Below are 17264 nucleotides of genomic sequence, written 5' to 3'. Positions count from 1 at the left end.
AGTTGTGGAGTTTGAGATTTTGCAAAATTTGGAAAAAAAATGAAGAGAAATGGAGACAGCCGCATGCAGTGAGTTGTGGAGTTTAAGATTTTGCAAAATTTGGAAAAAAAATGAAGAGAAACGGAGACAGCCGCATGCAGGGAGTTGTGGGGTTTGAGTTTTTGCAAATTTGGAAAAAAGTGAAGAGAAACGGAGACAGCCGCATGCAGGGAGTTGTGGGGTTTGAGTTTTTGCAGATTTGGAAAAAAAATGAAGAGAAATGGAGACAGAGAGCCCACCCTCCACCTTGCCGTCTTGCAGAAGAATGCACTTTTTCGGCTGACTCCGCATGGCCGCAAGTTGCCTGTTGGCGCTTTGCACCCAAATTTCCTGCAAGACTTCATGAGGAAACATATTAGTTGAACTAAATGAAATAAAGCAAATACATAAAATAAACAAATAAAATAAACAAACAAACAAAATAAAAGAACAAATAAATAAAACAAACAAACAAACAACCAAATAAATAAACAAACAAACAAACAAACAAACAAATAAATAATAAAAGAATAAATAAATAACTCTAAGAGCTGGCGAGAAACGAACTCGGCCGTCGCCAGCAGCAATGGCGTTTGCGCAGGAGTCGAGAACCACGTGGGCGCCGTCTTTGTTGAAGGCGCCGCCCTCGACCTGGGGAAAGCTTTGCTGCTGCCTCTTGCTGCTGCCTCTTGGAGAAAAAAGGCTTTTTACCTGGAGGCACATCTCTTGTGTGCTGGTGATGCCGCTGACGATCATGAGCAGCGGCTCGCCAGTCTCCAGCGGCTCCACGAGATTGAGTCCGAAGTAGTCGTGCAGCGCCTTGCGCATTGCAATGGCCACCGCCCGCACTGTGCGCGGGTGGTCGAAGAAAAGGTCTTCGTTGAAGGCCACTGAGCCCGCGCAGCTCGCAGCAGCAGCAGCAGCAAAAGTGCAGAGTCGGGCGGACCTTCGCTGCTCGGAGTTCTCTTGAACGGGCTCGCCACTGTCCAGTTTCGCCCGTCCGCGGAAACGGAAAGCTGCACGAGCTGCCAGCAAGCAGCGAGGAAGCAGCTTTTTCTTGGCAAGTGGATCTTGCATTTGCTGCAGCAGCACGAACCTCGGGAGAATATGCCCAGCCGATGCGCAGGCCGCGCAGCAGGGTCGGAGCTTCCAAAGTTGCACTCCAAGTGACTGCGCAGAAGATCTGCAGCTGGAAACGGGGGACAAAAGCAATTCAAACTGACCCTGCTCATCGTCAGTGTGTTGCCCTGCGCTGCACCAGTACGAAGGCCCCGGCTGCAGCGCCTGAGCCGCCTCGAACTCCGGACCCTGCGTTGACGACGCCTTCGCCTGCTCGAACTTAACTGTGCCTTCAGCCGCTCGCCAGTAGATAACAAGCGTGAGGAAAAGCGGAAGAAGCAGCCGGCAGACCCTCGTCGTTCCTACGACAGCAAAGACCATCGTGTTCAGATGCCAGCGCCGTGCTGCTGTGCGAAGCCGCAGTTGGAATGCAATGCTTCAACTCCGTATTCAGTTCTGCTTGCGATACTCTCGAGCACTTGTTTTTTCAACCGCCAGCAGCGTAACTTAGCAATAACTACGCACTTTTCATTTGATTTCATCGGTCGTTTGACGATAACCATCTCGACCACCTACAGCACTGGCAGGTGTATCTGCAGCTCGCGTAAAGGCGACCACTGAGACAGCAGGAGCCAACTACTGGAAACCGCGTCACAACTCGTCTTATGAACTCAAATACTAATGATAACTTGTCATTTGTTCAACTGTCGTATGCTTCATGCTGCGTGCTAGTAGCTGAAGGCTCGACGTTGCGCTTTCGGTGGCGGCCGTCTCATGCGTTTCTCAATTCTTGGTAACAAACACTTTCCGAAGCAGCCATTGAAAAGCATTCTGCGAATTTCGGTTTCGGCACGTTTGAGGTCCGTGTATCTTCACCCTCCGACATCGGAACGGTGATGAGAATACAGGAAAACAATTGCACTTAAACATCATGCAAGGCTCTTGGTTTGAGGCGGTGCCCTGCCGCCGAAGTCAACACTTCGAAGAAGCCGCGGTATCGGGCCCTCTAAAAACAAATACAGGCCATACAGAGCGCTTAACTGGGTCGGCGTGCGTGTCCAAGCACCTGCATGGCTGCAGCAGCTGTCAGTGCAGCCGCCGCCTCACATTTCTCCAGGCTGTACAACATGGACGCTATTGTATCACCGAGCGGAGCTTGGAGCGAGCTTTGAAATCGAGCATTGAGTTCGCTCGCCTCATCCGTTAAGGTCACTGGGGGCAAACGCAATCAGGAATTAGTGACTGGCACGACAGCATGGGCGTCTGCGCGCGTTCTTTGGCTGTCTGCGCCTCCTTGGACTTTGAAGAGAAGTGGCTGGCGAAGCGGCTTCGCGCTGCTGCTTGCTGCGCTGCTGCCTGCTGCTTGCTGCTGCCTGCTGCTTGCCGCTGCTGCGCAAGCAGCAGCAGCAGCTTGCTGCGCTGTAGCCTGCTGCTGCTTGCCGCTGCTGCGCAAGCAGCAGCCGCAGCTTGCTGCGCTGTAGCCTGCTGCTGCTTGCTGCTGCTGCTTGCGCAGCAGCAGCAGCCTGCTGCTTGCTGCTGCTGCTTGCGCAGCAGCAGCAGCCTGCTGCTTGCTGCTGCTGCTTGCGCAGCAGCGCAGCAGCGCAGCAGCGCAGCAGCGCAGCAGCCCGTTTCAAGGCGCCAGCAGCGGCGACTCCAGAGCCAGGCCCGGGGCCGCGCGCGCGGCGTCCCAGCTGGTGTATCTGCGCAGCGGCTCGCTCTGGCAGCGGGCCGCGTCGGTCTGGCCGGGGGCCCTGCCCGTGTGCACCAAAACCACGCTGTCTTCCTCTCTGGGGAGAAGCCAGTAGGCGATTTCTCTTAGCTTCTGCGGAGTGCAGCGGCAGTCAGCCCAGCGAAAGACGTGCAGCAGCCGGTAGCGGCCGCCCCCCAAGATCTGCTTCACCCGCAGCTCCCGCAGCGAGGCCTCCAGCACCAACTCCTCGGGCTGAGCCCGCACGCGCGTGGCCAACAGACAAACTCCCACGGAAACAAAAGTGGAGTCGAAGAGGGCGCCGGCGGGGACTGCGAAGTGGGGCGCGGCGGAGCGGGAGGGTCTGTACACCGCAAAGGCCTCGGGCGACAGGTTCACCGCCACCCGCCACACAGAACTCACTCCGTTCTGGTCAATGTAAAAGGAAAGCGGGTCTCCCTTCACGAACATGCAGTCGTGGGGGATGGGCTTGCGGACCACCAGCGCGCCGGGGTAGTGCAGCAGCCGCCGCGCCTCCCGCCGCAGGCCCTGCAGCTCGTGGGGCTTCAGCCGGAACTCCAGCAGGCCCCGCTTGCGGTTCACCAGCACTGACACGGCGCGCACGCTGAACACGCCGTAGCGCCGCGCGTCCGCCAACTCGTCCAAAGTGTAGTTCAACAAACAGTCCCGCAGCTGGCCCGCGGAAGGCAGCGCAGGCACGTAGAAACTAGTGTGGTAGAGGCCGGGGTAGGCGTTTGCAGAGTGGTGGTCGCGTCCGTACAAGTCGTAGGAAGAGCGAAAGCTGGGGACTCCCAGGCCCACGTCGATCCTGTGCATGCCCACCAGCACCTCGGGAAACTCCAGAACCTCCCGCGACTCCCACTCGTGCCCATTCGCTTGCGCCCAGCACAAAACGCCCAGAAAAACTGCAACGTAACTGTGGGCTGCATTCAGAGACCGCATTTTGTCGTCTCCACGCCGGGACACTGTGCTGCAGCCTTCTTGTACAAACGCAGAAGACAACGGCCAGCAAAAGAGCCAAACCTGACAAAGAAACGCAGTAAAAGCTAAGTAGCGCACTTGGAAGACAGGAAAAAAGAGGCCAAAAGAGCAATGCCGAATTGACACTGCCCAGTGCCCAGCAAGGCACAACCGCCACAGCCCCAACGACCCCAAGGAGGCGAAACAGTTCGACACACACCACATATGGATCCGACCTGCTAAAATTATCCCTACAAAACGCAAAATCTGTATCCAAAACAGGCAAATGCCACTTAACTCCGGAAAATATGTCGATAGCACTTGTGGAAAATACTTTTGCAATACAACCATGCAACCATTTTCAACGTGCGCTCCAGGCAGAATGGCCGAGTGGTCTAAGGCGCTGCGTTAAGGCCGCAGTCCGAAAGGGCGTGGGTTCGAACCCCACTTCTGTCAGATTTTATCTTTCAGCCCTGATGGAGTGACTCTGCAGGAACAAATGGACCGCTTTATGCATCTCCGACTACTTGCGCTTAGTCCAAAATAATATGTACTCTCCAGCCAAGCTCGTCGGCATGCAATACAAATATTGCAAAAGTCTCCCTGCGTTCGAAATAGCTACATCAGAGGCTTAGCTACACCTAAAGTAGTGAGATCCTAGCGTTTGTCGGACACCGGCCAGCAGCAGCAGAACACGAAGGCGAGTGGGGGGCCACCAAAGCATCTATAAATTATTTTCCCTTACATGCTACATGCTAGGATGGTTTCATGGGTATAACTGTGTAGGAAGGCATCGCCACTTCACACTGAATTATATGCAAGATCCAACGTTCGCACACGATACTGTGCTCATGAAACAAAGTGTACATGAGCGCCATACAGCCAGGAGAGATGATTGAGACAAAGTAATCACCCTGCAAACCCTTTAGAGGAAAATTTATAGGCATCCCAGCAAAGCGTCTACAAATAAGACAGACAGACTTAGCTATTCATACACGACAGCATAGTGGAGTGAACAAATGGCTGGGCTTTCGGCAGAATGGCCGAGTGGTCTAAGGCGCTGCGTTAAGGCCGCAGTCCGAAAGGGCGTGGGTTCGAACCCCACTTCTGTCATCGGCTTTCGTGTTTTGGCCAATAAAATATTGGCTACTTCCGTATCACTCCAATCTCGCTAACCTCTCTTGCGCAGCGTACCCAGACTCACCTGCATATTTGTAGCATTCTTAAAAGAACTTCTGATTTTAGCCATAGGGAGGCGCTCCCGAAGTAGGCGTCACGCAGTTTAGACCTACACGAACTTCGCAGTTTCACCTATGTTGTCTATCACGTGCTACTGGAGTCGATTCGGGTGCCACTAGTGCGTCTAGATATTGTCTAGTCTTCTGTGCTGCCCGTACAGAATATTGCTTTAAGTTTCATCTTTTTCACAATCAATTGAAGGCAAAAGTCTTTATTTCTTTGCCGCTATCACCTCTCACACGATCCTTCCTAGAGCACAGTGAAGAGCCTCCACCACGAGTGACCTAGTCGTGCGAAGCAAGCTGAAAAGCGTTTGAGAGGAGATCGCTGATAATTTTGAAGCATTATTTAATTAAAAAAATTGCAGTTTTCATAGTTAAGGTTAATTCCACGACTTACGCGGCAGGCTGTCGGCAGAATGGCCGAGTGGTCTAAGGCGCTGCGTTTAGGCCGCAGTCCGCAAGGGCGTGGGTTCGAACCCCACTTCTGTCAGACGTTTATCACATGTTTACTGCTTATTTAATTACAGTGATTAAAGTGTTAGAAATTGATTTCAAGTACAGTATGACTCTTCGGCACTACAGTCCGCACAAACAGCCCCGTAGCGACACAAAGCCCTGTGAAAGCCCTCAGTAAATCATATCGGCTCTCAATATATTAATTCGAACATGTAGAAAGTTTTTTTCCAGAAAGAAAGACCAGAGCATTTGGGCGGGAAAGCATATTGGAATGATTGGACCAGTGGCCCACCTACGTCGTTTTGAGGCCTAGTCGATTTGATACAGGGCCAGCCAATGCTCCAAGCCGTGAGCAAAACACAACGAGAGCCAAGCAACACTGAGCATTCAAGGTGTTAATATATTCATAACTCTGTTTTCTCTCGGCTAAGAAGAACAGGAATTAGCTTGATGCTTGGACCAGCAAAACAATTCATGGTCACCAAGGACGAACCGTAGCGCATGTGCAAAATTACAAGAAATTCATTTGTGCAGAGAACTGAGACTAAGCCACCCTCTACACTGTTAATGAGAAATGACTTTGGAGGGAGAAGTGAAGTGGATTCACGGATCTTGATGTGGTCCTTCTTTAAATGTGTACACTCAACCAAGCGCGCCAGGCAGAATGGCCGAGTGGTCTAAGGCGCTGCGTTAAGGCCGCAGTCCGAAAGGGCGTGGGTTCGAACCCCACTTCTGTCATGTTTACCTTGCGTGGACATTGCATATGCCTGTTTATTGGTTATTCTTCAAAGAAAAGCTAGTTGGTCTGGCTACTCAGCGTATTCAATGTTGCTTTTACCCAAACTAAGGCACGTCACTGTTTGACGTATTACTCTCTTCGTTCACATACTGTGTGGCATGCCTGCTTTACACATTCCTTGTGCACAGTTTTCAACCCAGAGTAGGTGCCACACCGGCAAAACGCAGCAGAATCCCATCAGTATCCTGTGGAAACGAGCGAGGCCTTTCGAAGACAAAGAGTGGCGTATGAAGAGCTATGGAAAGAGAATTATTTCGAGACGTTTTGACTAGTTTGCCTATTCCAGCGGATCATATTGTTTGAAGGCAAACACAGTATGCCATCCCAAGTGAGCCAGCCGTTGCACCATCATACAACGGCTGGCTCACTTGGGATGGCATACTGCAATTCTTCGCTGCTTAGCGCATGTTGAGCATGAAAGCACCTTGCAGAATACAGGTGGTCTTAGCTGCGCACTACAGCAACTGCATATGCATACGGGAAAACTCCAGTGCAGAATATTGAAGTTAGCACGATTTATATTCGGGAAATCTGTTGTTAACTGCTAAAATGGCCCGAAATAACGTTTTAGATGCTCCTTTGTATCTACTGTGTGAATTACATTGTGCTGGCCACTACAAAAATTGAACACTACAAAAACTGCAGCTTCAACAACGGCTCAACGACTGTGACTTCATCGCAGCTGCCATGACCACAAGTTAGCTGTTGTGCTGCATGTTGCTAATGTTCTTTTATGTGACACTACTTATGCAGAGATCAAGCACGAAATAAGTGTTGCATAAGCGAAGACTTCAAGCCACTGCCGGGTTTCCGCCTATTGCATCATGGATGCTTTCTGCGGCAGGGGAATGGTGATGGCAGGATGGCCTAGTGGTCTAAGACGCTGCGTTTAGGCCGCAGTCCGAAAGGGCGTGATTTCGAACCCCACTTCTATCAGTAGTTGCGTTACACGTTCTGTCAACTGCTCTGCTCGAAGTTTAAATACCTCTAAGTACGTACCTGGCACACATCATTGCAGCGGCAAACCCGTACACGACAGCAGTGGAGCAAAAAACGAAGCACTAGACCATCACTAGCGCAAACAATTCGCCATAGGACAAACTACTAAAAAGATACTGAAGAGAACCCCTGCCCGGAAAGCCAGGTTATGTATCGACAGACTCTGCAGTAAAGAGAACACCGAGTGGCCGCTAATGGCTGCTGTGCTCCGTGTGCCGGTACTCTAGAGGTTTCGACTCTGGGCTGAGCAGCTACATTTCCCTAGTACGGCACTCAAATTTTGAGTGTTAGCGTGCTCTAATCTTTGGACCCCGTAAAGGTTGCTATGCTTCGGCCGGGTTCGCAACATATACCCTTAGGCACTCAAAGTTTCAAGCAAAATATTGAAATGTGCTTGCACACTTAAAAGAAAAGTACATACTTTGTCTTCGCCCCGTAGCAAATCAGAAAAAAACTTGCTTCGAGGGGTCTGGGATCAAAACCCTCGGACTTAACAGCAAACCCAGCGAAGCAATAACTCCCCGTACAGATATACAGGAAAATATTGGGCTAGCGAGCGAGCTGGCTAGCGCGCTGTAAATTCTTGCGTCACAGCATCTCAAGCATCTCAAGCAGCCACGCTGCGTGTTTAGCCACCGACACACTCAAACGATGACGCAATGCACTGTTCGCGGCTCACGCGAGTAAAATGAACACCTCTTGGCACAGCCATCACCAGGTGGCAAAATGCCCTAAATGAATTCTAGAATTAAATTGATTTTCAGTATGCGTCTTCTGCTGACATTAGCAACATACTGAGCTGCAAGCAGCGGCGAAAAAACGGAATCCTTGTGGTGCACAATATAAACCATATGTGCACATCAGACTAGAGACATTGCAGGGGTTCAAAATTACTTCATTCCCTTTGATACGCCTTCAGCGGGCTTGAATGCAATGAAGAGACCCCAGAATTGCAACCCCTTTGCAACTCTCTCTTTCTTGCTCTGCCATCCATCACGAAGATCCTGGAAGTCCTTGAGAGTGAATAGGTGCATAAAGTCCTCCTTCTGTTCTTCCAGGCGTTGGCTTTCTTCGTCCAATGACTGCAACCACCTGTGAAGGCGTATGCACCAGACTCAACAGCGTAGTAAGCATACTCGAAATGTAGAAGACCGGAGCATTCACAAAAACGAATAAACCTCCGTACACTCACACTCAAGCGATGGTGCCACCATTACTGTTCATGGAATATGCGAAGTTCCCTAGCCCGACAATGTACCACACGGCAGCTGAAATGGATAGTTACCTTTGAGTGTGGTTAGCCGCTTTAACGACATCGAAACCAGCTTCAGTGAGCAATTGCCTGTACTCTTCTAGCTGCACAAGCTTGTAGTTCCTATCCTGCAAATAGGCCTTGAACTCATCATCCCACTTTTCACGTGGCCCACAGCAGTAATCTGTAATGACGAGCTGAACAAAGCAGCCGGCGCAAAGCAGCCAACGCCAATTGAGGCCTCTAACTTCCAAAGAAGTGATGACTGTTCACGCGCGAAATGAACGACAATGAAAAATAACCATTCTCGCACTGTGTATAACACCATCTCTGTCCACAGCAAAGTCTGTATGCCGATTTTGAAGAACCTAGGGAACTCTAAGCTGCAAAGGGAAGCTACAATGGCTAATAGAAAAATAATGCAGGTTTTGGGTGGTGGCAGGTGCCTGGCCTACTTGTCCGCCTGGCTTTAGCCAGTCAAAGGCCTTGCTGAAAAGCAACTTCTTCTCGTCAACAGACAGATGAAGAATTGTGTCTCTGCTGTAGACGAGATCGACAGATTCCGAGTCTATGGGGATGCTGAGGGCATCTGCCACGAGGAACTTCAAGTCTGGCCTTGAGCTGTATCTCTCCTTCGCAATGGATATCATGTTCGAAGACAAGTCGACCCCCAGCACGTTCGCATTGAACTTGTCAGCAAGTGCTGCAGTGCTCCCGCCAATCCCGCATCCGACATCTACTCCACAGATGCAACGATCAAAGCAATTGGCAAAAACCTCAGTCAAAAGTGATAATTTCGTAAAATATAGCTACTATTTCTCGTTTGTAAAGCTGAAGGACTGCACCCGCAAGCAGACTAGCTATACGTTGAAACTGCCCAGCAACTGGTGAAACCTACCAATCGCCTTGCCACCCTTTGGCAAAACAATTTCACGCAAGATCTCCGCAGTGGTTTCGCCCCCACCAGATGAAACAAACCCCCTGCAACAAACACCAAAAGAAGCTTTGAAGTCGATGAACAGGACGAAGGTGAAGACCGACAGATACACTCGTGCATTAGACTTGATACAGAATATCAGCAATCATGGCCAAGCTATCCTTTCCCTTACCGGCCGAATATGAATTCGTATCGTAGGATTCCTGAAAATGGAAATCCAGAGGCACAAAGGCAGTGGATCTGGGTGCGAAAGGCTGTGTCATGCAAACGACTGCAGTTCGTCTTAAAATGTGTCCACGAGCACAGCACACGCACATGAGCAAGATCTGTACTGCAACGGCACAGTCTGCAGGGCAACTCACCGTTCTTCGAGTACTGGTGCGAGTCCAGAGCCTGCTGGCGCTTTTTAATATCCTCTGGACCATGCCGGCCGTTCTGCATGACGTTAACTGTCGCCATCTTGACTCTTGTACGGTGAATCTCGCGTTCTGAAGTAAATAAAAACAGGCATAGTACATGCAACTAAGGTCCTGCTCAGTCCACTGTGAGGAACCCTCCAGCCTGTTCGCTTATAAATTCATCTCAGTTTCTACTACATTCGGATACTGTCCTCTTAGGAGGAAGTGAGAGCGGTGATTGTGCGGTGCTCTCGTCTGGGCTGATGAAGACGCTACGGGACGCTAGAAAAACTGGCAGTCTAGACCGGGACCCTTCCATCCCTTTGAGTAATCTCTCGAACAGCCTTAGCATTCGATATTACCCGGTGAAGCTGGGCTGCTCGTTTTCAGTGAAGGGCTTACCAGTCAGCGATACTCACAAACTGGCGTCGTCGCTGACGCACAAAACGCAAGACTTGTTTCCTTTGTTTGAAAGAAATAGTGTGTGTCTATGCGATTAAAACATAGACAATTCGAAAAAAAGACCTAAAGTTGTTTCTAATGTGCCATATAAGAGTATTTCGGCGCAGCTGTGCAGCAATCACTAGCTATGCAGACACTCGCTGCGGAGGTTCGGCAAGCCTCGCGATCTAGCGGGCACCCCAAACCCTGGACCCTAAACGCTGATGAGCTCAAAACTACTCCTTTTGTTCCCCTTCGTGTTTAAAATGTCAAGAAAATAAGGTTTTACACTTAAATAATCTGTTTTGGCGTAGACTAGCTTGGAAACTAATGAGATATCGACCATCGGCATCTAGAGGTGTGCACGCAGCTACTTGGCGGGGGTTAGTGTCCTCACCACGGAGAGCTACAGCTAAATGCAACCCGAGATTTAACATGTCTTTTCATTCTCAAGGATTGTAGTTGCTTGATTTTACAAGTCTCTGCTTCATTTTCGCCCAAAAGACGTGTCTTCTGTGCTGCAGCACTCTCATCCCCCTAGCGGCGTTGAGACGCAACGACACGCTTGGTACGAAACAAACGCAACACATGAAATGCGCCAACCAGTTCCGTTTAGATTCTCCAGTCCTAGAGGCCAATGAACCCTCCATCTGGCGAGGCTAGAGGCAATCAGCGACTCAGCCACGTAAACCCTTGCTCGACCTGCACGAGCAGCGAGATTACCATTTCACAATAGCACGATACAGCGAGACCAGCCCTGTCAAGCCCAGCCCGAAGACCAGTGTCGGTGAGTCAGCATAGGACGGTTCCTTTAAAAAGTCTGAAGTCATTCGTTGGCCCCAGGCGTTGTTACGATGCCTAGGTTGACAACCTAGTAAATTTGTATTTCACGGAGCAAGCAAGCCTATACCGTGCGCGTGCGTAAGCAACAGCGTATGCAGCATAGAAGGGCCTTTGGGGCTAAACGCTTTCTATGGGCGCTTCACGTAGCCAATTCGCTAATGGAGCTAAAAAACATAAGTGAAGGGCAAGCCACGCCTAAAGGCCTTGAAATGTGCGCACCTTCCCAACTTAACCACACAGCAGGCATTGTTTTCTCTTTTATCACCGGATTCCTCCACATCTTCAGATTTCCTCTGCCGTTTCGTTAAATCCAGTGGATGTTTGCTTGTCTTCCTAAAAGGGGATCCTAGCTACGCGCTAGAACTAGTTTGTGTTCACTTCAGGTGCGCGTGCAGAGCGCCACCCTTGAAACAATACTGTGGAGGTGAAATAAGTAATTACTTCTTTTGTCTCAAAACCTGGCATGTCTCTCTGCCACTCGGTTCCTGTCCTGTACTTCTGGCAGCCTCCTCCCTGTACACTGTCAACGCATGCTTCTGTTCGCCACTTGAATTCTTTTATTGCAGCCAGCGGGCTTTGCAGTACACGCTCTTCTACGCATACTTCTGGCGTTCTATGAGTGTCAACCTCCTCGCTGCCACCTGCGCCGCTTATGTACTGGGCTACCACGCAGTGAGCGTGGGAGCCCAAACGTAGGCATCTCTCGCTTATTCTATGGGAAAGCTGAAGTAGCCTTTTCCCCGGTGCGTATGTTAACTTTGTTTTGCGTTCGAGCGGAGTAATACTGACCGCACACCAAATGGCCCGTGAGAGACGCAGCGCAGCACTGCCCCGCATGCCTGCGGAACAGCTTCCTTAGTGCTATGTGCATGCGTGCTCACACATACAAATGCATAAGCGTGCCTGTACACGAACACCATTCAACTGTGTTGACACACGTACGGATGCTGTACCTTTAACAGAGCAACACAAGAATATCAACGCAAATTTGCACAAACAAACAAACTCTCCTCGTCCCCCCCAATTCCCTGTTTCACGAATATCTGGACTCGTGACGAAGCTACCAAAGCGTCTTCATCATAAACCTGATATAAAATGCCTTTCTGCACTGAGTGACTCTCGTAAGTCGCTATGGAATGCACATACATTCCAAGCGCGAAAGAAGCTGTAGAGTTACCGCAAAAATACGCAATCAAGCCTGACCACACAACTTCAGTCTTCATCGTACTCTAAGGTACCTCTCTATGCGAATTTGACAAAGTGGCTGCTCTGGCCTGAAGGCGCCCACCAGCATCACCGTCTCTGCTGTGTTTGGCCATTTATGCAGTATGACTTCGGCGGAATAACGGCATTTTCGGGGAACTGCAACAAGCAGAAAAGCTCTTTAACGAAGATGAAGCTGTGCTGTGATGCTTCTGCCGCACTCACTAGCACTAGCAAGTGACAACAGCAGCACAGGAGCCAAACCAAAAGAAACTCACGTGAAAGCCATCTGTATATCTTCCCTTCCTCGTCGAAGAGAATGACCTGACCTCCCCTTTTGCTTCTGCTCGCACTGACTTTGATGAGCATGTCGAAGAAGGAGCTCGGTAGCAAGCGCATAACCTTCGAAGACACCCAGCAACGCAAAAGCGCTGAACATTTTGTGACAGGCGCTAGAGTACGACTTTGATCGGGGCTCAGCTACATTTCTGGCTTCGCAAGATATGATACTAAATACAGCTACATCAAAAGAAGCGGAACGGCAAACTCCCCAGCTCCACTCCCTGCTGGAAATTTAGTAGGCAAATTCGAAGGCAGTCGCGCATTCATATAGCTCTATGCCGCTCCTCGCTATGCAACCGTGATTTCCGTTGTTGCTGTGTCTGTCTCACGCGAAATAAAGCTCCCCCCAAGAAAGGGAAGGGTTTGTACGGTCTCACAACGCGACTGAACGCTGTCCACGCAGCTGCTCGCAGTTGCTGTAGGAGACTGCCGGTCTCGCAGTTGCCTACAAAGGGAGGCAGAAATGGAGCTGTATAGGACACTGCCGCGTACAACTGCTTCCGCTCAACTTGCACGCGAGTTATATTGTCAGGAGGAATGGGCAGGGTCACCACCGGCCGCCAGCCACTTTCTGTACCTGCAGAATAAACAAGCACTGAGTAAGATGATAGCAAAGATACACACACCATGGGAAAACGTTTACTTGTGGTCATGCATATACTTGTGCACATTACCACGGTCTTCAGTATAGTTGTGCACGGGCCAGAAACAGTCAGCGCAACTCCTGGCAACTCCTCTTGGGCGTGTATGCACCTCCAACAGTCCATCTGGTCAGACTATTTGTATCTGGTGTCCGCCTTATGTCCTAAGAAAAGTGGGGATGAAAGATGGCCGTGAGGACACACTGGACTGAGGATTGATGGGGTAGAAGCGAATCTGACGAGCGCTCAACGCTGAAACAAGAACGCCCGACCGGTCATACGTGACGACAGCCCCATTGGCAAAGGGTATGCCATCACCCACAACTTCCGCAGTATCTGTCCTGCGCAGAAAAATTAGCATTCGCTGAACATTCTGTTGGCTGTCCGTGTTTCTACGCAAGGGCGGCAGCAGAGCCAGCATGTAGAGCAGCAGCAAAGTCAGCAGCACTTGCAAAAAAAATGCAGCAGCAGCAGTGCACAGAACCAGCACTCAGTACTTACGTGAGGTCAACAGAAAGCAGACGGCCTGTGCCAGTACTGGCGCCTTCAAATGCGATGAGGCCAAACTGCACAGGCACCTCAGAAAAAAATCGAGAAGGTAAAAAGGGACGTAGAAAGGCAGTTAACCTTCATCGCTCTCAACACGCACGAACTGCGGTAAACAGCCAGTGTAATGGCTTCATCAACATGGAACAAGAGGCTGTGCGCTAGCATCTGCATGTGATGCATGAGACTCCATTTCCTTCTCTCTTCTCAAGATAAGAAATTAGCGTGCCAAAAAATTGCACGCCTGTATGGATATAAAGGGTTAATTGGCTCACCCTCCCAGCATCGCTGCGTGCAGAAGAGTCAGTGACGAAAAATTTTCCGTCCACTTTCTCTGTAATTGCGTTTGCGATGTGCAGCTGCGCACTGCCTCTCCCCTTTAAGAGCTCTCGCGTTGCTGAAGGAGGCGTAGGATGTGTTCCCAACTCAGCCTGCTCCCAAGATGGCACGGGTACCTCCAAAAGCCCCCGCCAGCCGTCGCAAACCACCAAATTTATGGTCTTTTCTCCTTTAGTTGGAGCCGAAGCAAACTGAAGCCCCAAAGGCCGCGAACAGCGGGTAGATTCTCTTTTCTGCCTCTCCAGTGAGCAAGCAGTCCCATAGTGCACCCCTGTGATAACGCACACGAAGACACAAATGTCTGAGCTCCTTAATGGAGGAAGGGGAGGAAGTTAATTTAGCTGCATAACACAACTTGACCTTCTCACCATATGGACCGCTTCTGGAGCATATAAAAGAGAAGAAATGCAAGACAAGACAAATTGAAGGGCAATACCCACCCGTTGACGCTACGTGTTGCAGCTGTCGCTCGTTAAGCAAGCGGACGATGCGACCATCCCAAAGGCCAGTCAGGAGAGAACCCTCCGGTTCTTCAAGAAAGCTTTCGGCGCCCTGGATCAATAGAGAAAATGTACAGATTTCCGCGAGTTCGACAGTAAGCTTTAATATTCCCGATAGCTTATGGGAGGCTTCTTCTTTCTCTTAAAAGTTTGGCTTTTGATTTTGCTTCTATTCATACGCGCGTTGGCTCAACAGCTGCCACACTAAAGCCGCAATGCTGAGTCGGTGAAGATAAGTGTAAAAGAAAGCATATACAGCTTACTCCCAGTTGTTCTTCTCCGTACTCCAAGACATCGACGTCGTCATCAGAAATTTCAACATACGCTGCAGCCCATTCGGCTTCCTCTGCAGTTGGTGTGCAGTATTTGCGGAGTCGTTCTAGGGCTAAATCATGAAAAGCAATGATAATAGCAAGCACAACTGCAACTGCTGCGCCAATAGCGAGCGCTGAAGAGCCGATGTAACCCATTGCGTTCGTTACACTTCACTGCTGCTCGCCGTACGTCACTTTCGGGCTGTTTTAGTGTGCACTCTCCGCGACAAGAAGCGAGGAAAAGGGCAGTCACAGATCAGGAAAGAATTAATGACAGGATCAAGGGGGCTATTAGACAAAGCTGAGACGTAATACTGCTCCTCGCTTGGTGAACGTGGATGCCGCGCTCGGTTAGGAAACGCAGAGCTTCCGGACGTTGACAACTCCACAGGGAGATCACTGGCTGTTACTGTCAACGGAAACGGGCTTCGTTAGATATCTTGCCTAGGGTACGGAAGTTGACTCAAAGCACCATGCTGTCCCACGACATGCCCACGGCGGGCGGACCGACTGGAACCAAGTGAAGAATCTTCGGGAGCTGTTTACACCAGACCGAACACCCGCGATGCGGAAATTTTTAATAAGTACAAAGCAGAGTGAGGGTGATAGTGCTCTCTGCACTTAGCCTCAGCAAACACCCTGTGCATGCGCCAAAGCTGCAGCCTACGACCACTAGAGTTCAGACGTTGGATATTTTTCACAGCGACAGTATTAATGCCTATTCTTGGCTCAATATAATCGTCAAACTTCTTCGGGACGAGGCTTATAAGACTGGGTAAGACGCGCTGTCTCATGGCCAGCTCGGCCTGAAGCCCAGAATGGCAGAGTTATACTCGGGCCTCGAGAAGGTGCCCACCTACTACGACAGGAGAACTTGTACGTCGCTGGAAGATTGGAACGAAGCTGTACGGAACTCTCGTGCCGTGTATGTCGGCAACTTGAATTACTTCACGACGGAGGAGGAGCTTTATGAGGTTTGTCGCAACTCCAGAAACATAAATTTCACTTTCTTCCTTCCTTTTGTTTTCAATGCGTCCAATACAAATGATTATATCTTCTCCTGCAACACGATAGGCGAAGCTTGCGTGTACTTTTGGTTTTCCTGTTACCCCACACTCCTTGTCAAGGTATGTCCAGTTTCGTCTGCAGCTTGCGAGCCATGCGGGTTCGGTGGACCGAATAGTGATGGGACTGAATAGGCTAACGAGGGCGCCGTGTGGATTTGCGTTTGTAATATTTCGTTCTCCTCAAGAAGCCAAGGTAGCAGTTCAGATCCTGTCGGGAGCCCAATGTGACGGCCGCGTCATTCGTGTTGATCCGGACAGTGGCCGCGACATCGACGGCGACAGAAAATACGGAAGAGGTCGGACCTGAATTTTATCACTTCCATGCAGTTGGCACGGAGAAACTTTTTATTGTGTTTTTGCCCATGTGTCTGTTCGCCAAAGGAGGCTGATATTACGCCCAGTAGATATATTAGTACGTCTGAGATGTGCATACGTGACTAATAAGCTGCGTTCATATCTCAGGTACGAGCGGCCGTCAGTGGAGAGACGAGTGGCGGGATTTCTACGACCCAGGACGCGGAGGAGATGGGGGAGAACGGGGGAAGCGTGCAAGAGAGGAGTTCGAAGCGTGCCTGATGGCATCTCATTTGCCTCCTGTGGACCAGATGGCCTATGCGCGCAACACTAGACACCGATGGGGGCCTGTAGGGCCCCGCGCGGGCATTGGCATGCCTTTTCCCTTCGAAGAAAGACGATACAGTAGAGGAGGCCAGCCCCAACACGAAGGCCCGTTCGCGTACAACCGGAGACTTAGCCGTGGACGGCGTGGCTGACTTTCGTTGAGTGTGCAGCTACAGCATTTCTACCGTGTGTAGGGGAAAGCCGCGGAGCTGCTGGGCACCCGCAATGTTGGCAAGTGTAGCGGTCGAGGGCGTTGCTGCCACTACCGCTACCCCGCATCGCCGGTCCCTCTATATTGCAGGTTTCCATTTGGACCTTAAAACACCACGTACTTTTTTTGGCGATATCATTCCCTGCTGTGTAGCGTTACTGCCTAAGCGCAACCGTATGAACTGCGGCCGCCGGTGTGGCAGTACTGGGGACTGACGGCAGTTGTTGAAGCAGAGGCGCCTGATGAGCTTTCTGAGTACCATCTGCTGTTCAATCCTGCCTGAAGAGCTTTCTCGCAACCTATGCCTATGCAAAAGCGTTTGACCTGGAAGCCACTCAACGCGTGAACGGCTGAAATCAAGGAAAGTAG

The 17264-nt window shown here is 50.5% G+C and overlaps 5 protein-coding genes across 5 annotated transcripts; 1 reads left to right on the top strand and 4 right to left on the bottom strand.

Moving 5' to 3' along the window:
- Nucleotides 1-770: 770 nt before the first annotated feature.
- On the bottom strand, nt 771-1250 carry ENH_00038680 (hypothetical protein; the record flags this gene model as incomplete). Its single annotated transcript, XM_013580612.1, has 1 exon — nt 771-1250. The coding sequence occupies one exon, from the start codon at nt 1248-1250 to the stop codon at nt 771-773; it is 480 nt and encodes a 159-aa protein (XP_013436066.1).
- Nucleotides 1251-2707: 1457 nt separating this feature from the next.
- On the bottom strand, nt 2708-3727 carry ENH_00038670 (hypothetical protein, conserved; the record flags this gene model as incomplete). Its single annotated transcript, XM_013580611.1, has 1 exon — nt 2708-3727. One exon carries the CDS (start codon nt 3725-3727, stop codon nt 2708-2710), a length of 1020 nt encoding a protein of 339 aa, XP_013436065.1.
- Nucleotides 3728-8130: 4403 nt separating this feature from the next.
- ENH_00038660 (hypothetical protein, conserved) lies at nt 8131-9888 on the bottom strand (the record flags this gene model as incomplete). Its single annotated transcript, XM_013580610.1, has 6 exons — nt 8131-8332; nt 8526-8689; nt 8948-9228; nt 9391-9473; nt 9602-9632; nt 9792-9888. The coding sequence occupies 6 exons, from the start codon at nt 9886-9888 to the stop codon at nt 8131-8133; spliced, it is 858 nt and encodes a 285-aa protein (XP_013436064.1).
- Nucleotides 9889-12353: 2465 nt separating this feature from the next.
- On the bottom strand, nt 12354-15152 carry ENH_00038650 (strictosidine synthase domain-containing protein, putative; the record flags this gene model as incomplete). Its single annotated transcript, XM_013580609.1, has 8 exons — nt 12354-12385; nt 12593-12716; nt 13034-13233; nt 13502-13638; nt 13799-13863; nt 14119-14453; nt 14623-14734; nt 14946-15152. The coding sequence occupies 8 exons, from the start codon at nt 15150-15152 to the stop codon at nt 12354-12356; spliced, it is 1212 nt and encodes a 403-aa protein (XP_013436063.1).
- A 662-nt stretch (nt 15153-15814) lies between these two features.
- On the top strand, nt 15815-16836 carry ENH_00038640 (nuclear cap-binding protein, putative; the record flags this gene model as incomplete). The annotated part of the gene is made up of 3 exons (XM_013580608.1): nt 15815-15970; nt 16146-16359; nt 16526-16836. The coding sequence occupies 3 exons, from the start codon at nt 15815-15817 to the stop codon at nt 16834-16836; spliced, it is 681 nt and encodes a 226-aa protein (XP_013436062.1).
- Between the last annotated feature and the right edge of the window lie 428 nt (nt 16837-17264).

This window comes from Eimeria necatrix, genomic scaffold, assembly GCF_000499385.1.
Source record: "Eimeria necatrix Houghton genomic scaffold, Enh_scaff282, whole genome shotgun sequence".
Classification (NCBI taxonomy): domain Eukaryota; phylum Apicomplexa; class Conoidasida; order Eucoccidiorida; family Eimeriidae; genus Eimeria; species Eimeria necatrix.
Note: the sequence above shows the minus strand (reverse complement) of the source record. Positions and strands in the feature narration are given on the sequence as shown.